The sequence below is a fragment of the Leptonychotes weddellii genome, chromosome 15 (genome assembly GCF_054177405.1).
Source record: "Leptonychotes weddellii isolate Sample4059 chromosome 15, ASM5417740v2, whole genome shotgun sequence".
Lineage (NCBI taxonomy): Eukaryota > Metazoa > Chordata > Mammalia > Carnivora > Phocidae > Leptonychotes > Leptonychotes weddellii.
In genome coordinates, this window is record NC_138383.1 from 18,741,916 (window position 1) to 18,760,720 (window position 18,805).

General features: G+C 39.9%; 1 protein-coding gene across 1 annotated transcript; it reads right to left on the minus strand.

Moving 5' to 3' along the window:
* Positions 1 to 5,357: 5,357 nt before the first annotated feature.
* Positions 5,358 to 12,199, minus strand: KRT39 (keratin 39). The gene is made up of 7 exons (XM_006745153.2): positions 11,744 to 12,199; positions 10,785 to 10,867; positions 9,967 to 10,123; positions 9,149 to 9,310; positions 8,915 to 9,040; positions 7,369 to 7,589; positions 5,358 to 5,607 (listed from the first exon to the last, which is right to left on the minus strand). The coding sequence occupies exons 1-7, from the start codon at positions 12,197 to 12,199 to the stop codon at positions 5,358 to 5,360; spliced, it is 1,455 nt and encodes a 484-aa protein (XP_006745216.2).
* Between the last annotated feature and the right edge of the window lie 6,606 nt (positions 12,200 to 18,805).

Here is an 18,805-nt window from a genome sequence, read left to right on the forward strand (position 1 = left end):
TCATCTGTCGATGGACATCTTGGGTCTTTCCACAGTTTGGCTATTGTGGACATTGCTGCTATAAACATCGTCCACCCTGATTCTTATGTTGTTCCAGACATAGAGGGAGTAAAGAGAGAGAGAGGGAGAAGAGAGGGGAGGGGAGGGATGGGAACAGCAAGAAAACATGTTCAGAAACTTTGCTACTGGTGACAACTTAACTGGAATATTTAGAAACATCGGCATATTACATATTTTCTTATGTGCATATAAGTGGTAGCCTGTGGCTTAAAAGCATCATCTAAGAAAACCCTCCAAATATAATGCTCAACCTGAAATGATCATTTGACTACATAAACCTTTCCAATGTTGCCAAATAGGGTTGGTTGTTCGCATTTGAACTGGGTGCGTGGGTTTTTCCCATGAAGCTTGTGAATCATTCATGAACACACCAGATGTTTCCAGCTAGCCAACCAGCCAAAGGATTCATTTCCTATAAAGACATTTGATTACAGTGTTGAAACAGTGCATTCCAGGCTTGCTTGCATTGATATTAAACATGGCATTGTGTCATGGATGCTGGTTGCCTCAGCCTACAAATTCTTCCTAGCGTGGATGGTGCTCTTCTCTTCTCTTCTGGGACACTTTCCGTTTCTCCTGAATTTTAATCTTTTTCTCCCTCCTCCTTATTTGGAGAGGGCACTTGCTTTAAAAAAATTTTTTTTATCAGAACTTGCATTTTAAGTCAAAATGGACAGAATTAGGATAGACCTACTCAGGCAATGAGTAAGATACTTTTCTCCATCGTTTGGTAAATGGAAATTATGGGAATTAATAAGAAGAACATGCCATCATTAGCTTCTAAAGAACTTAAATATCTTATCAATAGCATCTAATTGCCTTTTTAAAAAAGACATCAGAGAGAGAAGGAATTGGAGGATATTATTTCTGGTGTTATTTCCTATTTACAGATGCAGCAGGCAAGACAAAATAAGGTGAGTAACATCAGGGATTGTAAGAGAAGCTGAAGATATTAGATCAGAAAAATCTCTGGGTCCAAGAGCAGAGAAGTCAAATGATGCTCCTAAGAACTAGAAAGGAAGGTCACTGCCTGCTGGTCCAAGGTTTTTTTCCATCACACCCAGTTCCAGCACTGTCTACTCCAGATGTGGTGGGGAATGAGAAGTAGAAGAAAGAGCACTGGATTCTTTCACTGACTGTGTCATCATAGACCAGTCCCCTTTCTCTTTGGACCCCAGTTTCTCCACCTGTGATATGAAAAAGGCCATTAGATGCCATCAAAAATCTTTCTAATTTTCAAAGAAATATTAGTACTCCCATGTTCATTGAGGCATTATTCACAATAGCCAAGAGGTGGAAACAATCTAAATGGATTGTTTGATGATAAATGGATAAAAAAGAACACGAGATATACATGTATGTACATATGTATGTATACATATATGTGCGCACACACACATACACATGTAATGGAATATCATTCAGCATTTAAGAAGAAGGACATCTTGTGGTATGTGACAACATGAATGAACCTTGAGGACATTATACCAGTGAAATGAATCAGTCACAGAAAAACAAATAATGCATGATTCCATTTATATGAGATATGATATGATTCCACTTATATGAGACATGAGATATATCTAAAATAGTCAAACTCATAGAAGCAAAGAATAGAAAGGTGGTTGCCACGGAAGGAGGTTGCTTGGGGGGAGGGTAAAGGGAGAGTTGCTAATCAAAGGGTATAAAATAAGTTCTAGAGATCTGCTGGACAACATTGTGCTCTATAGCTAACAATACTGTATTGTTCACTTAAAAATCTGTTAAAGAGTAGATCTCATGTTAAGCATTCTTATCACAATAATGTAAGGTTAAAAAATAAAACTCACTTAGTCTATGAATTTATGGACAAAAAGAATGACCAATGCTGATATCGTAGACTCCTTAGATGGTCTCTCACTAGAAGCAGTGACAAGCAGGCTAGAGAATAGTTCTTTGAAGAGTTGAAAAAATAATCTCTTGCTACTGTGAATTGTTTCCATTCTTGGAGATCGATTATAGAATGTATCCGGTGCTATTTTAACCTTCTTAAGGAAATCAAGTACTTAACATTCAATCTTATTATTGCGTGACACTGGGCGATAGTCACACAGTACTCAGTATTCACACAATATTGTGTGATAGTCATTGAACTGCTCTATCCATTAGTTCTTTTATCTATTAAGTGGGACTATTAAGGGTAACTCCTTCGTGGTAGAAAGGATTAAATGAATTAGTTATTAAATGAGTTACTTATTAGCTTTTTTTTAACCCTACCTCATAAACAGGTGGATAGATATGTAGAGAAGGAATTGTCTGCAAGTGTGGTCATCTATCAAGCTAGTGTCAGAACTTAAAAGATAATTCCCTAAGGCAGGAAGTCATTCAGATCTTTAAACCAAAAGGCATTTGTCATTTAGCAAGCAGTGGCTTTTATAATTCAGCACACATGCTTCGGGTGAGAATTTTGTTAAATTTGGATGCCCAGGTCCCACACCTGGAGATGCTAATGCAGGAGGTCTAGGGTACGGCCCAAGCATCTGAATTTTATAGGCTCCTCAGGGGATTTGGATATAAGTGGTTTCTGAGTCAACTAGAGAAATCCTGGTGGCAAGTAATGTAAGGGTTACCACCGACTGAACTCTTGAGGAAAAATTTTCAGGCCACTCCTTCTAAGCAGAAATTGGTGGAATTGATCCTAGAGAATGAGGATGGAGAGGTTATGAGCCATTTATAGGGATTGGGGGACAGTTAATGGTTGAGAGGCAAAGGGGAAGAGAGAAGCATGGTTACCCCTGCATTTGGAAGTGTTTAAACCAGCTGTCATATTAAGGGGGAGTCAACATGAAAAAAGATGAAATCTAGAGAAAATATATCCCTAAACCTCCCTTGTTTAGAAATATAATTACAGACCACCAAATGGGTTTTGATACTCTTTCCTTCTCTGAGACAGGCTCTAACAAACAAAAGGCCATCTTGCTCCTTGGAGTCAATGTCTTACTAGGACTTTATAGATTTCCATAGAAAGGAACCTGGTGTTATAACTGCCTTATAGGACTGGGATTCATAGTCTTTTTGGTTTCAAATATCTATAATTCAGCCTAGTATGTACGAGGGTAAGTTTGGCACATGGAATACTTTGCTTGGAGTGGGAAGAAGAGAGCCTATTTTGGGGAGAAATTAGGAATGGCATTGCCATATCAGCCCAAGATTAGCCTGAGTCCAGCAAGGTTCCTAAACCCTGAATCCTGTTGGAATAAAAACTCAGAGCAGACTGTGCTACTCTGGCCTCTCACCAATTGGTTTCCCAGGTAGTGTTGATAGTACATATCTGGTCCACTGGGGACTATCACTGAACCAGACACAAAGGAAGAAGTTTGTGAAATGACAAATGCCTGGTTTCCAATTAGGGGACAAAACCTCTCTTCTGTCTGGCCTTATACAGCCTTTTACTATTATTATTCCATTTAATCCCTCCAGTGCGTCAGGACCTACATTGTTATGTCCCTTTTACTCAAGGTCATACACATAGACTGGGATGAGACTCTCTCCTAGGGCTTCTGAGTGCAAGCCCCCTGCTCTTCTCACATTTCCATCCTTCAGTCTGAGATGGTATGTTGTGAAGTGCTACCAGGGGTAATCTGGGTATTCAGATGGGAAGGAAGTTATTGATAGGAAAGAGATCATTCTGGGAGTTCTGTATTCCATTTGCTCAGTATAAGTTGCTACTTGTCTGGAGGGAGTGACTGCTGAGCTGTGAGTTAAATGATGCTTTTGTCTTTGCTGTGGGCACCAGCCATCAACTGATATCTGATATAGACCCTAAGACTTCAGAAACGTTTTACTGAATAGAATTGCAGGCTTGATGACAGGAAGATCTTGTTCTGTTCTTTTTTCACCCCTCAAAGCCGAGCACTATTAAAACTCCCCAAATCATGAGTGGATGACTACATTTATGGGGAAAGAATTTTGACAGGAGATAATAACACAGTTAAGTCTAGGGCTGTAGTTAAAAGCAAAGCTTATGTAAAAATAACATTTGCATCATGCTCTTCAGTGTACCAAGTAGCATGACATTAACAATTTCATTTGATCTGCACAACAAACCTGTCAAGTAGCCATGGTCCTCATTTAACAAATAAGGAAATTAAATTAGATGAAAGCTAAATGTTTTGCCCAGGGTCCCAAGAGACTAGTTTAGGACTTAAGGTCTTTTGACTCCACATTCTGTATTTGATTTGTAATTATTTACTAAGACTTCTGGAAATGTCAAATAACTTTGTAGGGATTGACTGAAACCCTCTGTGACCCTGTGAGAAGCTCTGATAATGGCCAGTACATACATGGTATCTTCTCACTTGAGACTGTCTTGTGCTTGCAAGCAGCAATTACTCAATGATTACTTTTCTGCAAAGTTTGTGGGATCAAGTCCATTTCTCTCTGATGGATAGGTTGAAGGAGGAACCTAAGCTATGTTTTCATGGTCATCAATCCCAGGGAGATGGAGGAACAGGGTTATGGCGTGAGAGTTCCAGCTCCATGTCCCTTGTTAAACAGTCAGAAACAACTCCCATTCCCTAGAGAGTGGAAAGAGAAATAGCAAACATTTAATGAAAGGATCCATGTTATTTCTTCAAAATGCTCTAGATTCACTCCCCCAACTCTTCCTGATTCTTGTTGAAAATATTTGGAGAGCTCAGTGGTTACAAAGTTTTGGAGAACACCGACATCTTCAAAAATAGCTTGGGGGAATGTAAAGTATGTGAGTATGGATAACAAACAGCAGAGTTCAACAGGAGTCAGATTCATGACTATTCAAGGAAACGAAACATTAAAGATCTTTTCCCCTATTCATGCTATTCCTATATAGGCTTCTTTCTATAGCCAAGGAAGGATATTAGAAGGGAAGGTCGCAGCTTCTCACCTCATGTACCATGGCCAAAAACAATCCTAGAACTTGTCTGACTGGCTCTAGTGAGGAATATAAGTAAACAAGACCTGAGTAAACAGGAGAGAAACCTGCCTATCACCTGTGGAGTTAAGTAATGTAGGGCACCTTTCTGGGAACTTACAAATCAGTGCCTGTCTCTCAGAGAAATGGGTAATGTCCTTCCAGAGAAATGTCATTTATTATCATGTTGACGGCGGTGACTTAGGGAAGAATCAGAATACAAGGTATTCTATCTAGCAATGCAGACCCACTGTGGTAGTAAGAAACTAAGTACCTTAAGGGGCTGGGGACTTTTTAAGCCTTTCTGGTAGGAGCAAGTATTGACCTCTCTTTCATGAATGAGGGTCATTTTCATCACCTTGGGATGTTAGACTCTGACAGTTCTGATGATGAAGCAAGGCTGCACATGCTCATGAGAAGAAATGATTTTGCCATCCTTAATCTCCTGAGTGATGGTGAAGATTTTAACCAGTATTCGGGGCAGGGCTCTGTAGGCACTGCAGGGGTCGTGTGTCCCACGGGAAGCTGATGATGTACTGTGAACTGGGGCTGTGCATTCCATGGCACAGGCCTTACTGGAAGGCTCACATTTGGTGGCACACAGGTTACAGGGAAACCTAGAAAAAAACAGAATTTTACCTGTGATTGAGGGAAGGTAACGATGGTGATGGAGAACAATAGCGGTGGGTAATTTTTCAACATGTGTCACTCAAAACAAGTACTCCTAAATGCTTATTCATTCATTTTGTTCTATCGTTAGTCAAAGAAAAAGAATGAGAACAGATCCATGGGAAGGCAGCATCTTAGGTTTAGAAGCGTTAGATTATGTAAGCTGCCATTATGTAAGCTTCCACTGCATTGTGGAAGAACACCATGCCAGGAGTTGAAGACCAGGTGCAGCCCAGCTCTGTCATTTACCAGCTGGTGACCTCAGATAAGTCAATGAACCCTCCTGAGCTTTAGTTCTTCATCTGCAGACTGGGTATAATGGGAACTAAACTTACAGGGTCAACAGTGATAAGGGCCAAGTTGAGGGGCTTATTATCTGAGGAAAAGAAGTTAATCAGATATTTTTCTGATCAGTGAGTCACAATACTACTGGTGGCCTGGACCCCATCTGTGGAAGAGTCCTCAGTGCTTTATCCAGAAGCTTCAAAATGCCTTCTGGGAATATTTAAATGAAACTTTACAGAATTGGAGTTGGAAGCAGTTAACAGAACTCTTTATAGAAAGCATCATCTTTCTTTGATGATTCAAGGCACTTTAGTATATTGTAGCTCCTCATAGGGACTAGCTATGGTTAACCTTGTGCTAGTATAATGTGGCAGTTAAAATGTGCCAGTTAAAAGAATGCTGTGGGGCGCCTGGGTGGCTCAGTCGTTAAGCGTCTGCCTTCGGCCCAGGTCATGGTCTCAGGGTCCTGGGATCGAGCCCCACATCGGGCTCCCTGCTCGGCGGGAAGCCTGCTTCTCCCTCTCCCACTCCCCCTGCTTGTGTTCCCTCTCTTGCTGTGTCTCTCTCTGTCAAATAAATAAATAACATCTTTAAAAAAAAGAAAAAAGAAAAAAAAGAATGCTGTGAACAGAGTTCACTGACTATCTGGGGGAAGAAGGTCTCCGTAACAACTGTAACTGAGTCTGCATCTGGGCATTACTTTGGACTGAGTTGCTTCCTCTAAAGAGTTGTGCTCTATCTGGGTCAGTTCCTTACGAGTTGGTTGGCTTCTTATTGAAAAGCATTACAATTTCTAATTTAAAAATGGTGCTAAAACACACATATCTACATGCTGTTGTTGGCATCAAGGACACGTGGCTGGACGGGGATGGGCATTTCAGCCTGAGCAGAATGTTCCTCCGAAGGGAACAGGGTCATCCTATTCAATCTCATGAAAGTTCATCTCACTGGGGGAAAATCTATAAGTCACCAGGAATATTTGAATATTTGGGAAAACCATTTTCCCCCTTGTACTTTAAAAAACTCAACATACAAGGAATTAACCTGGCACACTGGCTCTTCAAAATGTGACTTTGATTAACAGGCACCTGGAAATGCAATGTCAACTTTTTGGTTTTGACTTTTCTACCCTCCCCACCTGTGTGTTGAACCATTGTTCCACTTCTCTGTGGTTTGTCTCCATGATGGACTCATACCGACATCTCATTTCTTGTAGAACCCGGTTTAGATCAACTGACTCAACTCAGCTAAGACCTCAAATTTGGACTAGGTTACAATTGTAGGTCTCCGAATAGCACAGCTTTCCCTCCCACAAGTTTCCATCACTGGCAAGAAGATCAAAGAACACGCCCCCTGTGGCCAGTGGCAGCATTACATGTATGCAAGCACATTTCCTAGTAGAGGCTGTTTTTTATTTTACTTACTTGACATCTGAACTCTCCAGAAGGCTGCGGTATGTGGCAATCTCACTCTCTAGCCGAGACTTGACATCCAGCAGAATCTCGTATTCTTGGTTTTGTCTTTCCAGGGCACACCGGATCTCTGCCAGCTGAACCTCCACGTTATCAATCAGACACTGGATCTGGGACAGTAAGGCTGTGTAGCGGGCCTCTGTCTCCGCCAGGATACATCCCTGGGAATCTCTCTACCATGGAGGAGGAAAGTAGGGTTTATAATGATGACTCGTCGGAGCCTAGGTCACTTGTAAACTGCATCATTTTAAACAATGGTTTCTTTGTGACAGGTACTAATGAATCTCCAAGCCCTCTTACTACTTCCCAACCAAATAAATCCAAAACCAAAATTAGCAACTATGCTAAAGCTCGCTTCCCTTTACCCTCTTTACTTATTTTTGCCTCCCTTTAAGTATTTACTTCTTTCTTAATCACCTGATAATATCTTACCACACTCTCCTACCTGTGAGACAAAAAAATATTCCAACTTATTTTACACCTGGGCTTTAAGAACCTGTTACCATGGTACCTCATTCTATGAATATTTATATCTTAAAAAAGAAGTTAGCAGCATTTAGCCATAAACAATTCTTTCACTGAGTCCATTCCTTTATATCTAAAACACGAGAGTTGAAACTTTGATGATTAAAGTTCTTTCCTGCTCCATCATTCTGTAAGTCTACAGATAATGGAATTTTAGGTTTGAATAACCTATTATTTGCATGGTTTTCCCAATTTTTAGAGAGGGGAAAACTGAGGTTCAAGGGGTTAGGTGAGTTGCCCATGGTCACATGACTAGCTGGTGACAAAACCAGCTTTGGGGCAGGATCTTCCAAATACCCTTCACATCAGAGCATTTAAGTAATTCCCTACTTCAGAGAGGCAGTACAATGAGGCAGAAGTGGTTCCAGCTTTGGAAACTGAATTCTGGCTCGGACTCATTTCTTCTGTGACTTTTAACAAGTTACTTAATGCCTCAAGATCTCAGTGTCTCCATCTCTATAAAATAGGCAAGATGGAACTCACCTGGGATTTGGCATGGGAAAACCACTTTAGCTCCCTGAGCCTCAATTGAAAAATTGGATTACTAATTACGCTACCTTCTTTATAAAATTATTTTATAAATTTGATAGTTTGTAAAAATGTTTTGCATGTAATAAAATGCTCCCTTAGTGTTTCCCAAAGTGTACTCCATGGATCATTATTGCCATGAGATGCTCTTTAAAAAAGGGGTCCAGAGTCAAATAAGTTTGGAATGCTGAATACCATGTATCTCCTTCTTGGAGATCTACAGTGCATATTAGCTTATTAAAGGCCTGCAGGAAGGTACCCTGTTGAACCTATGTTTACTCCAGCTTTTCCCAGGCTTATTTGACCACAAGCCTTTTTTTGGCTATAGACCCTTTAGAAAACAGAGGAACTTCTGAAGGACACAATTTGGGAAACATCGCAACATGCAGGTGTCAGGGGCTATTGCCATCACTGCTGTGTTAGGCTTGGTCAGCTTGCTGGGTACCATTCGGTGCTGGGCCTGAAGTTCAATCTCCAGGGCATTCACGGTGCGTTTCAGTTCAGTGACCTCCTTCAGGCAGCACTGCTGCTGTTGAGAGCTGGTCACCACCTGCTGGTTCAGCCCCTCCATCTGAAACACAAAGATCATGAATATTATGAAGGAAAATGTGACTTTGATTAACAGGCACCTGGAAATGCAATGTCAACTTTTTGGTTTTGACTTTTCTACCCTCCCCACCTGTGTGTTGAACCATTGTTCCACTTCTCTGTGGTTTGTCTCCATGATGGACTCATACCGACATCTCATTTCTTGTAGAACCCGGTTTAGATCAACAGAAGGGGCAGCGGTCACTTCAATGTTGAGTCTGTCCCCAAGCTGGCTCTGTAAGGAATTGATTTCCTGTGGAAAGAAAAAGAATGTGAAGTCACTTGAACAGATGACACCCTTGTGCTCTTGTATGTCTAACAGCAATAATTTAGCTTAATTGTATCTGAAATGTAGCTCACAATAAAGGAATAGATGATTTATAGGTGCTATTGAGATGCTATAAAATGACCTCAGGCTATTTCAGATATGACTCTGTGTTCAAATATGTGGAACATTAAAAGGAATTAATTAGTAAGAGCAGAGTCTTAAGGAATTTAGATCATTTCTAGGGATGGGTAATGGTGAAGCAGCAGAGAGGTAGAATTTATAATAAGAGACCATAGTCTCTATGACCCCAATATGGGCTTTTGCCAGTCGGACTTACAGCAATAGTGGCTGAAGTCTGTGTAGGGATGCCTACAAAGAGATGCGAAACCTGTGAGGACAGGAGAAAGGTTGTTTCCTTCTCCTGGGAAAGCTGGAGAGGGCAATGGAGGCCTCAGATACTGTGTTATAGGCGGTGGATTTGAAACACATGGAGCCAATGGTAGGAGCAGTAGGAATTGTTAGGGCTGAAGAGCAGAGTAGTATCTACTTTTTGGAGACAACTTTTGCCAAGTTCAACTCAAGGGAATTACCGCAATTTTTAGAGGCTTAGCTTGCAATGACTCTCTCGGTTTTTCTCTAACCTCTTCATGGTTGTTTTTGAGGCAGAGGAGCTCCTCCTTCAGAGACTTGACTTGTGCCTCCAGGTCGGCCTTGGCCAGGGTCAGCGCATTCAGGATCTGCTGTAGGCCTTTGGCGTCTGCCTCCACCAGCTGGCGTATGGACACCTCGGCTTCATACCTTTAAAAATGAGACATAGAAAGAGAGGCATTAAAATGCAGATGGTGTAAGTCAAGCCAAGCAGAACTCCCTTCCACATTTTCCTTTGGGCCTCTCATTTATTCTATTTCTGTTGTGGGTTTTATTCTCTTCAGAGGTGAGACCACTTGATAAGCATCACCGTGTAATTATTATTCCTTAATCAGTTTGCCGGCGTGAGGCCATATTGCTGTTCTTTGAGGTAAGGGAATTTATCCTCCTTCCCCTGCCCCTAGAGGCAATGCAGTAGACGTGGAAAGAGCAACGGATTAGGAGTTAGAAAACTCGGATGCACGTTTTAGCTACGTCTTGTCCTAGTTGTATGTCTTTGGATGTAACTGAACCCCCTCAAACCGCAGTTTTCTTGCCTTAAACAAGGCAACTATATATTAGCCCTCCCTATTTTCCTGAATTACTGTGCAGGTAATCAGATGGGTTCATATGTTAGAAACTGCAAGTACTGTTCACATGTGAGTGGTTATTAATCTTTATCGTTTATCGAATGTGAAGGTTTTTTTCTGGGCTAGTGCTGGTATGGTATGGATCAGGAGGTTTAGCAGATTTGGGGATAATCTTCTTGGGAGTGAGTAGAGTCAGAAGTGGGGTGAATTCTGTCGTGAATGACAGTGCTGGGTGGGCTTACTTGGCTCTCAAGTCATCAGCAGCCAGTTTGGTGTTGTCAATTTGTGAGACCAGTCTGGAATTCTCAGCCTTGGTACACAAGATCTAGAATTAAGAAATTGTACACACAAATGAGACAAACACCAGGATCTCCTTCTTAAAAACCAAGGGCTTGTGTGTATGGCAATTAACGGGGGCGGGAGGGGGGTAGTTAGGCTTTTCATAGCTATACTTAAGAAGCTTGGGAAGCTTTGGAAAGTCCGAGTTTTTGTTATTTTCCTAAAAAATCAGCAAAAACCACTCCAATAAAAACGCTTGTATATGTTTTACTGTTAAAATATAAAATCTGCTCTCGATTTGCCTCTTCTGGAATGTAACTGCCATGAGGACAAGGACTTTTTAGCTCACTAATATTTTCCCAGAGCCTAGAGTAATGTCTGGTGTGTTACTGGTGGTGTTTGGTAAATACTTGTTGAAGAAATAAAACGGAGTAACTCTAGCATGTACAGTAGCAGCAGCACATTGCTCTGATTAGGAGCTAGGCTCGGTGTTGGAAGACACCACTGAAATATTTTGGAGATGATGAAATGAGCACGAAAGGGAGAAACAGTGGTGATGGTAATAAAATGGATAAAACACAAAATAATTCCTGAACTGTTTAGGAACTTATTAAAACAAAACGCTCTTTCTCAGATCCCCGTGTTCTTGTTTTTGTTAAAGAAATGGCAGCAATAGGCTGTTGACATATTTTGGCACATGTTGACACACTTGTGACACAGCAGAATATATCTCTGGAAGATGAGTAAGTATAAAACTCTGAATATTGCCTCAAGATGACAATTTCATTCAAGAGATTTTCTTTTTCTACAAAATATGTTTTTCCAGCATAAGATGAACTAAAAATATTAAGGTTTAGCAAATGGCTATTGGTTGGAGAGTGTCATGACACGACCTGATTATACACGTTCCTAAGAATCTTACCTTCTGCTGGAGCTCCTCAATGGTAGCGTAGTAGGACATGTAGTCAGGACATACAACACAGAGCTCTTTGTTACACTCTTCCTGGATTTTGCACTCCAGTGCAGCATTCTCTTGTTCCAAGATCCGCACCTTCTCCAGGTAGTTAGCAAGGCGCTCGTTCAAGATTTGCATGGTCTCTTTCTCGTTACTGTTGATGCCTTCACCGCACCAGCTGCAGTCATCCAAAAGGGGACAGGTATTGAAGTTGCTTATTAAGCAGATGGGTGTGAAGTAAAAGCAAGGAGTGGGTCTGGCAGCCCTCAGAACATGGCCAGTTGGTTGGCTGCTGTTGGCTTCAAGACCACCATGTTGGCAGCTGGTATTAGAAGAAATGGTCCGAAAATTTGTAATCCTAGAGCAGCCTTGGTGTGGCGTTGAACAAGAAATCGTTGTTGTTGTACAGTCCTTGGTATCCATAGTGTGTACCCAGTTTTGGTTTATTTCAGTCTGTGGTCCCGATCGAAAGCTCAAGCAGCCGCGACTGTGTCTGAATTCCAAGCTTCTTGGCTATTTCCTCTTTGAAGTGCTTATATAGCTTTTGCTCTAGGTGGGGTCACAGATGGCAGAATGTTTTCCTTTCTAATGTTTATATCAAATCCCATAGGAACATCTCATTAGTCTGCTTTTTACTCGCCTGAGAAGAGTTACTTGTCTCATAAAAATGTGCATTGAGGCTGTTACTAAGTTATGACCCATCACAACTACCACTTGTCATTGGATCCAGAGCTTCACATGAAGTCTTCAAAAGGAACTGTCGTCACAGTTCTAACAGCATCCATTATTAAGTAGGTGTGAGTATATTAAGTTCATTAAATCCTTGTTGACCTCTCCACCTGGCATTAAGCTTGATCAGGAATGAGTTCATCCTTCTTTTCCTTTCTTCTCTAGAAAAGGGAAACTATTAATACCTAATAATTATTGGAGAACTTAGAAATCAGTGTTTTATTTTGTTCTGCCCCACTGATTTTCCCATTTTCATTGTTCAGACATTGTGAGTATAGGTTAAAATGTTAGTTTTAAATAAGACCCTTTTTAAAGGTGATTACTAGATTCCTGTTTCAGTTTGCCAGGTAGGGTTTGATTGCTAACAAGAAATTTCTTGGAAAAGAGGCTTTGGAAACCTTTTGGTTTTCCAAAGCCTACATTTTATGACATTTTTAGTACTCAGTGTTCGCTTGTGGAATTACATTAGCTAAAAATTTGTCATGGTGTTGGCTTATGTTTGCTGTTTAAACATGATCTGTTTAAAGGCATGTGTTTTTTTTTCTCAGGAATACTTTCTCAGCATTTTCTTAAGAAAGTTATTTGTTCCTGATCCTTTATGGAGGCTCTAGGAGAGAATAATTTCCTTGCCTTTTCCAGCTTCTAGAGGCTGCTCATGCTCCTCAGCCCGTGGCCCCTTCCATCTTCAAAGCCAGCAGTGGCAGATCTTTTTCACATGGCATCACTCTGACACTAACTCTTCTGCTTCCCTCTTCCACGCTTAAGGACCTTGTGATTATATTGGGCCCATGCATATCATCTAGGATAATCTTCTTATTTTAAGGTCAGCTGATTATCGGCCTTACTTCCCCTTTGTAATGTAGCCTAACATATTCAAAGGTTGTAGGATAAGGACATGAACATCTTTGGGGGCCCATTATCCTGCATATCACATAATGTAAGGAAAAAACACAGTAATTAACAAGAGCACCAACAAATATAAAATACACAGGAATAAATTCAGTTGGAAAGGTAAACTACATGTATAAAATATTAAAATGCACTGAAGAACAGAAAGCTAGAATAAATGGAAAGATATATCATGTTCTTGGACTGAAATACTGTATTCATCACTATAAAAATGTCATTGATTCTACATTAATTTAACTTGGATTCCAAAAAATTATTGAGATCCTCCCAAAATGTGATTTTTTTTCAACCAGACAAGATAATTCTGAAGTTTTATGAGAAAAAATGAATCAAATTTGAATAGCCAGGAAAATTCTAAAAAAGAAAAGTCACCAAGAGATTAGTCCTTCCTATTTTAAAGCCTCAATAATTAAAATAGTATAGGATTCATGCCTGAATAACCAGACAAATGGATAGAACAGAATAAGGAGTCTAAAATAGACCTCTTTTGGATGCCTGGGTGGCTCAGTTAGTTAAACATCTGCCTTTGGCTTGGCTTATGATCCTGGAGTCCTGGGATTGAGTCCCGCATGGCGCTCCTTGCTCAGAGGGGAGTCTGCTTCTCCCTCTGCCTGCCACTCCCCCTGCTTGTGCTCTCTCTCTGACAAATAAATAAATAAAAATCTTCTAAAAATTAAAAAAAATAAAATAGACCTCCTTACAGACTGGGATTTAGTATATGATAAATGTGACATTTAAAATCAGTGGGGGAGGGGCGCCTGGGTGGCTCAGTCGTTAAGCGTCTGCCTTCGGCTCAGGTCATGATCCCAGGGTCCTGGGATTGAACCCTGCATCGGGCTCCCTGCTCCACGGGGAGCCTGCTTCTCCCTCTCCCACTGCCCCCGCTTTGTTCCCTCTCTCGCTGTGTCTCTGTCAAATAAATAAATAAAATCTTAAATAAAATAAAATAAAATAAAATAAAATCAGTGGGGGAAAAGATAGACTATCATATGTATTTTGGGGACAATTCTGTATCACTTGAGGTCAAAGGTGGGGCAGGAAATGTTGGAATCATACCTCATGCCTTATAGAAAGACAAATTACAAATTTTTTTAAAGATTTTATTTATTTGAGAGAGAGAGCAGGAGCAGGGGGAGGAGCTGAGGGAGAAGCAGACTCCCCATTGAGCAGGGACCCTGATGCAGGACTCGATCCCAGGACCCTGAGATCATGACCTGAGCTGAAGGCAGATACTTAACTGACTGAGCCACCCAGGCACCTGACACATTACAAATTAATCGAAGAATCAAATGTGAAAAAATGAAGTCATAACTGTACTAATATGAGAGTTCTTTTATAAATTTGAAGTCAGAAGGCCTTTCTAATAATGACCAAAGTAAAGAAACCATAAAAACTTATAAACTTGACTACATAGAATAACTTGTACATTGGTAAAAAACACATCCTCTAAAATCAGAAGACAGATGACAAACTGGGAAAGCATATTTGCAATAACACCGTAGATAATGACCAGGAAGAAAATACAAAAGGCACTCAATTTAAAAAGTGCCTTAGAAAAAATGCTGTGTCACTCATAAAAAAGGGAATGTAAATTTAAACTACACTGAGATATCATTTTATCTTTCTACCTATCAGATTGAAAAAAAGTGCAGTTTGATAACAAATGTATACAGCCTTTCATTTTTTGCTGGTGTATAAAACTCATACAAGTTACTTTTATACTTTTATAAAAGTATAAATTCAAACAAGTTACTAAACTGCCACAATAGTAAGTGTGATATTGGCATTAGGGTTGACAAATAGATCGGTGAAAAAGAATATGGGTTCTAGAAACAGACTCACATACATGTGGTCAGTTGATTTTTGACAAAGTTTCCAAAGTAAGTCAATGAGAAAAGGATAGCGTTTTCAATAAATGTTGCCAATCAGTTAGATAATCGTATAAAAGAAATTACTATATCTTGAGCTCTACCTCACACTATATATAAAAATTAATTCAAGATGGATTAAACACTTAAATGTGAAGGTTATATGTACAGAGTTTTTAGAAGGCAACGTGGAAGAATATCTTCATAAACTTGTGCTGAGCAAAGACTTCTAGCACACGGAAAACACTAAACATAAAACAATGGATTAGACTTCATCATAGTTAAAATCTTTTGTTGGTTAAAATATACCACGAAGAAAGCGAAAGGGCAAGCCACTTCCTGGGTGAAAAGATTCACTATTTTATAAAGGACCTTCCCTTTGACCCAGCAGTTTCACGACTAGTTTTGTGCCCAAGAAAATTGAGTGTATATATATATATATATATACCCACACACACACACACACACAGACTTGTATAAAAATGCTTGTAGCATTTTTATTCTTAATAGCATCCAAACTGGAAACAACCCAACTGCTCACAGGCAGGACAATGGATCAACAAACTGGTATGTTCATAGAATAGATTGGTACTCAATAACAAAACAGAATGAACTATTGGTATTTACAGTGACATGGAAGAACTTCAAAAACATTATGTCAGCCTGAGGAAGTAAGGCACAAAAGGGTACAAACAGTACGATTATATTTATATTAACTTCAAAAACAGGCAAAACTCCTCTATAGCATTATATATCAGAATAGTGATTGTCTACTTGTGATGGAGGTGAGCTGACTGGGAAGGGGCATGAAGAAACTCTCAAGGCTGATATTTTACATCTTGGTATATGCTAGTCTATATCTTGATCTGGACGATTACATGACAGTGTATGTTTTCAAATTTCATGGAACTGCATACTTTCCATTGATGCATTTTATTATATGAAAATTAAATCCCAATAAAGTATGGTTAACATAAAAATTTAAGATTTGATACAGTTGAGTCGCTCTAGTAATGCTCACTACTTTATTCATATACCTGAATTACGAATGGATCATAGATTCTCTTGTGAAAAATGGAAGTCATAGATGTGCTAAGAGAAAATATAAGAGAATTCTTTTATAAAATAAGAGTGAGGAAGGCCTTTATAACGATGACTCAAAATCAAGAAACCACAAAAAATGGATAAATTTGACTCTAAAAATAACAGCATTTGAAATAGTAATAATTTTAAAAACATATAAAAAGGATCGGAAGGAAAGATATCTAAATGTTAAGAGTGGACTTCTTTGAATTTTGTAACTGTTGATGAATGTTGTTTTCTTTATGTTTTTGTACACATTCCACAACTTGGATGTATCAGTTTCAGAATCAGAAAGAGAGTTTGATAATTATTTTGTATTTTTGTTTTTGTACCCTTTTTTCCATCTTATCACTTTTCTTCTCTTGTGTGTCTCAGGCAGAGTTTTTCCTTCCTTCCATGGCGGACTACTTTATTTGTGCTCTGGAGCTGATTCCTCTTTGATTCCTTCAGTATCACATTTCATCAGTTATACTCCTCCTTTCTTGCATCTTGCACATCTTCTGTACTGCCTGATCAATTTTCCTTTCCCTGTAAGCGTGTTTGTTACTGATCCGAAAATGTCTTACTGATAACTGTATAGCACTTCAGCCATGAAGGCAGCTTCTTCCTTCCTTCCTTTTTTTTAAGATTTCATTTATTTATTTATTTGACAGAGAGACACAGCGAGAGAGGGAACACAAGCAGGAGCAGAGGGAGAGGGAGAAGCAGGCTTCCCGCTGAGCAAGGAGCCCGATGCGGGGCTCCATCCCAGCACCCTGGGATCATGACCTGAGCTTAAGGCAGATGCTTAACCAACTGAGCCACCCAGGGACCCCTTCTTCCTTCTTTCATTACCATTTTTTTTTTTTTGAGACAGCGTTGGGTGTCTGTCATTTTCATTTGCTACCACCAGCTCATTTGTTAACTTTTGGCAATCTGGCTAACCTGTAAACATTCTACGATATAGTCTATCTTGAAGAGCTTCTTATCTGCCTTAACATAGCATCATTTTCCAGTGCAGAAATGCTTCCTACAAAGCAAGGTGCAAATTCTTGATTGCCTGGCAATTAAGACACTCCACAGTCTTGACCCAGCTGACTCTACCTCATATCCCTTGACTCCTGTACCCACCGCATACACTCTAGCCAAACTGTATCCCTTGCCATTCTTTAAGCTCTCTTTGCTTTGTTGCTCCAGAGCATGTTAATTGTTGAGGGTTCCTCCCCCTTTCTTCATCTAGGTGTTTCAACGCTGCTCTGGGAGAGAATTCAGCACTCACCCATATTTGGTTCTCCTCTCCTTTGGGGCACATGGGAAGATGAGTCTTTCTTGTCCCCTTGCAGTTAGGAGTAACCAGGCCTTTAATCTCTAGCTCAAGACCCTTGGGCAGTCTCTTTCCCTGCCCCAGGGGCTGGGGAGGCAGCATGTTCCAGATGCTGGAAGAGCAAGTCTGAGAGTGATAGAAAGGAGTTCCCTTTTTACAGCGTTGTCCTGGCTGGAGCCTTCTGGGAAAGAGGCTGTGCAGGAGAGAGGAAGGATGGGCTTTAGGTCCAGCCTGAGATCAGTAGCTGAGATATAGGAAATATCACCTCTGTAGGGCCAGCAAGGAATCCATGTGTTGTAAATACCAAATATACACTATGAGGAGCCTGAGTCCTTGAGTCATGAATGCTTCTTGCATGTAAAGCAGGCAAATTTTGAGGCCATTGTTTTATGGGGTGGGCTATACATAGAACCTAGAATGCAAGGCTTTTTGCTGGTTCTTATAGATGAGTGATGCATTATATTTTAGATTGTAATTTTCATGCAACACTAAGTGCTAAAATTACTGGTATCTTGTTTAGTGCATTATTAAAGCTACGAAGATATTATATTCTTAACTAAAAATTAAGACTCTACTAGATTTTACCGAGGAAGGTCTTATTGTTTCATCCAAAAGTAATATGGACATTTCAGTGTTTGACAACCCAGGGGAATGCCTACTGCATATGTCCACGTGGAAAAGGATGGAATTCCTACAATTTGGAGGAAGGCTTCTCAATACTGTTTTGGGATGTCAGAGTTTTCAATGATGGAAATTTTTGCTCTTTGTGTATAATTCAGTCATTTGTGAATATTTATCATCATCAGCAGCAATTAATTTGTTGTGGGTTGTTTGGTTAACTATAGAGTACGTAATGATCCAGATTTGTAACAGTGATAATTTTGGTTTATACTTTTCCAATAACCGAATTTAAAAACACATTTATTGCCATGCAAATATAAATCTATTACTCTACTCCAAAGTAGACATATATTTAATGCTGCTAGGACTTTAGAAGTTTTTATCATTGTTGGAAGGTAGAAAGGAAAGAACATTTGGCCAGTCCATGTGTGATATGGTAAAAAAAAAAAAAAAGCTTGAGGCCTCCCATCCTAGCACCATTTGGAACAGGGTGGCCAACCCAAGAAGAGGTCAGAT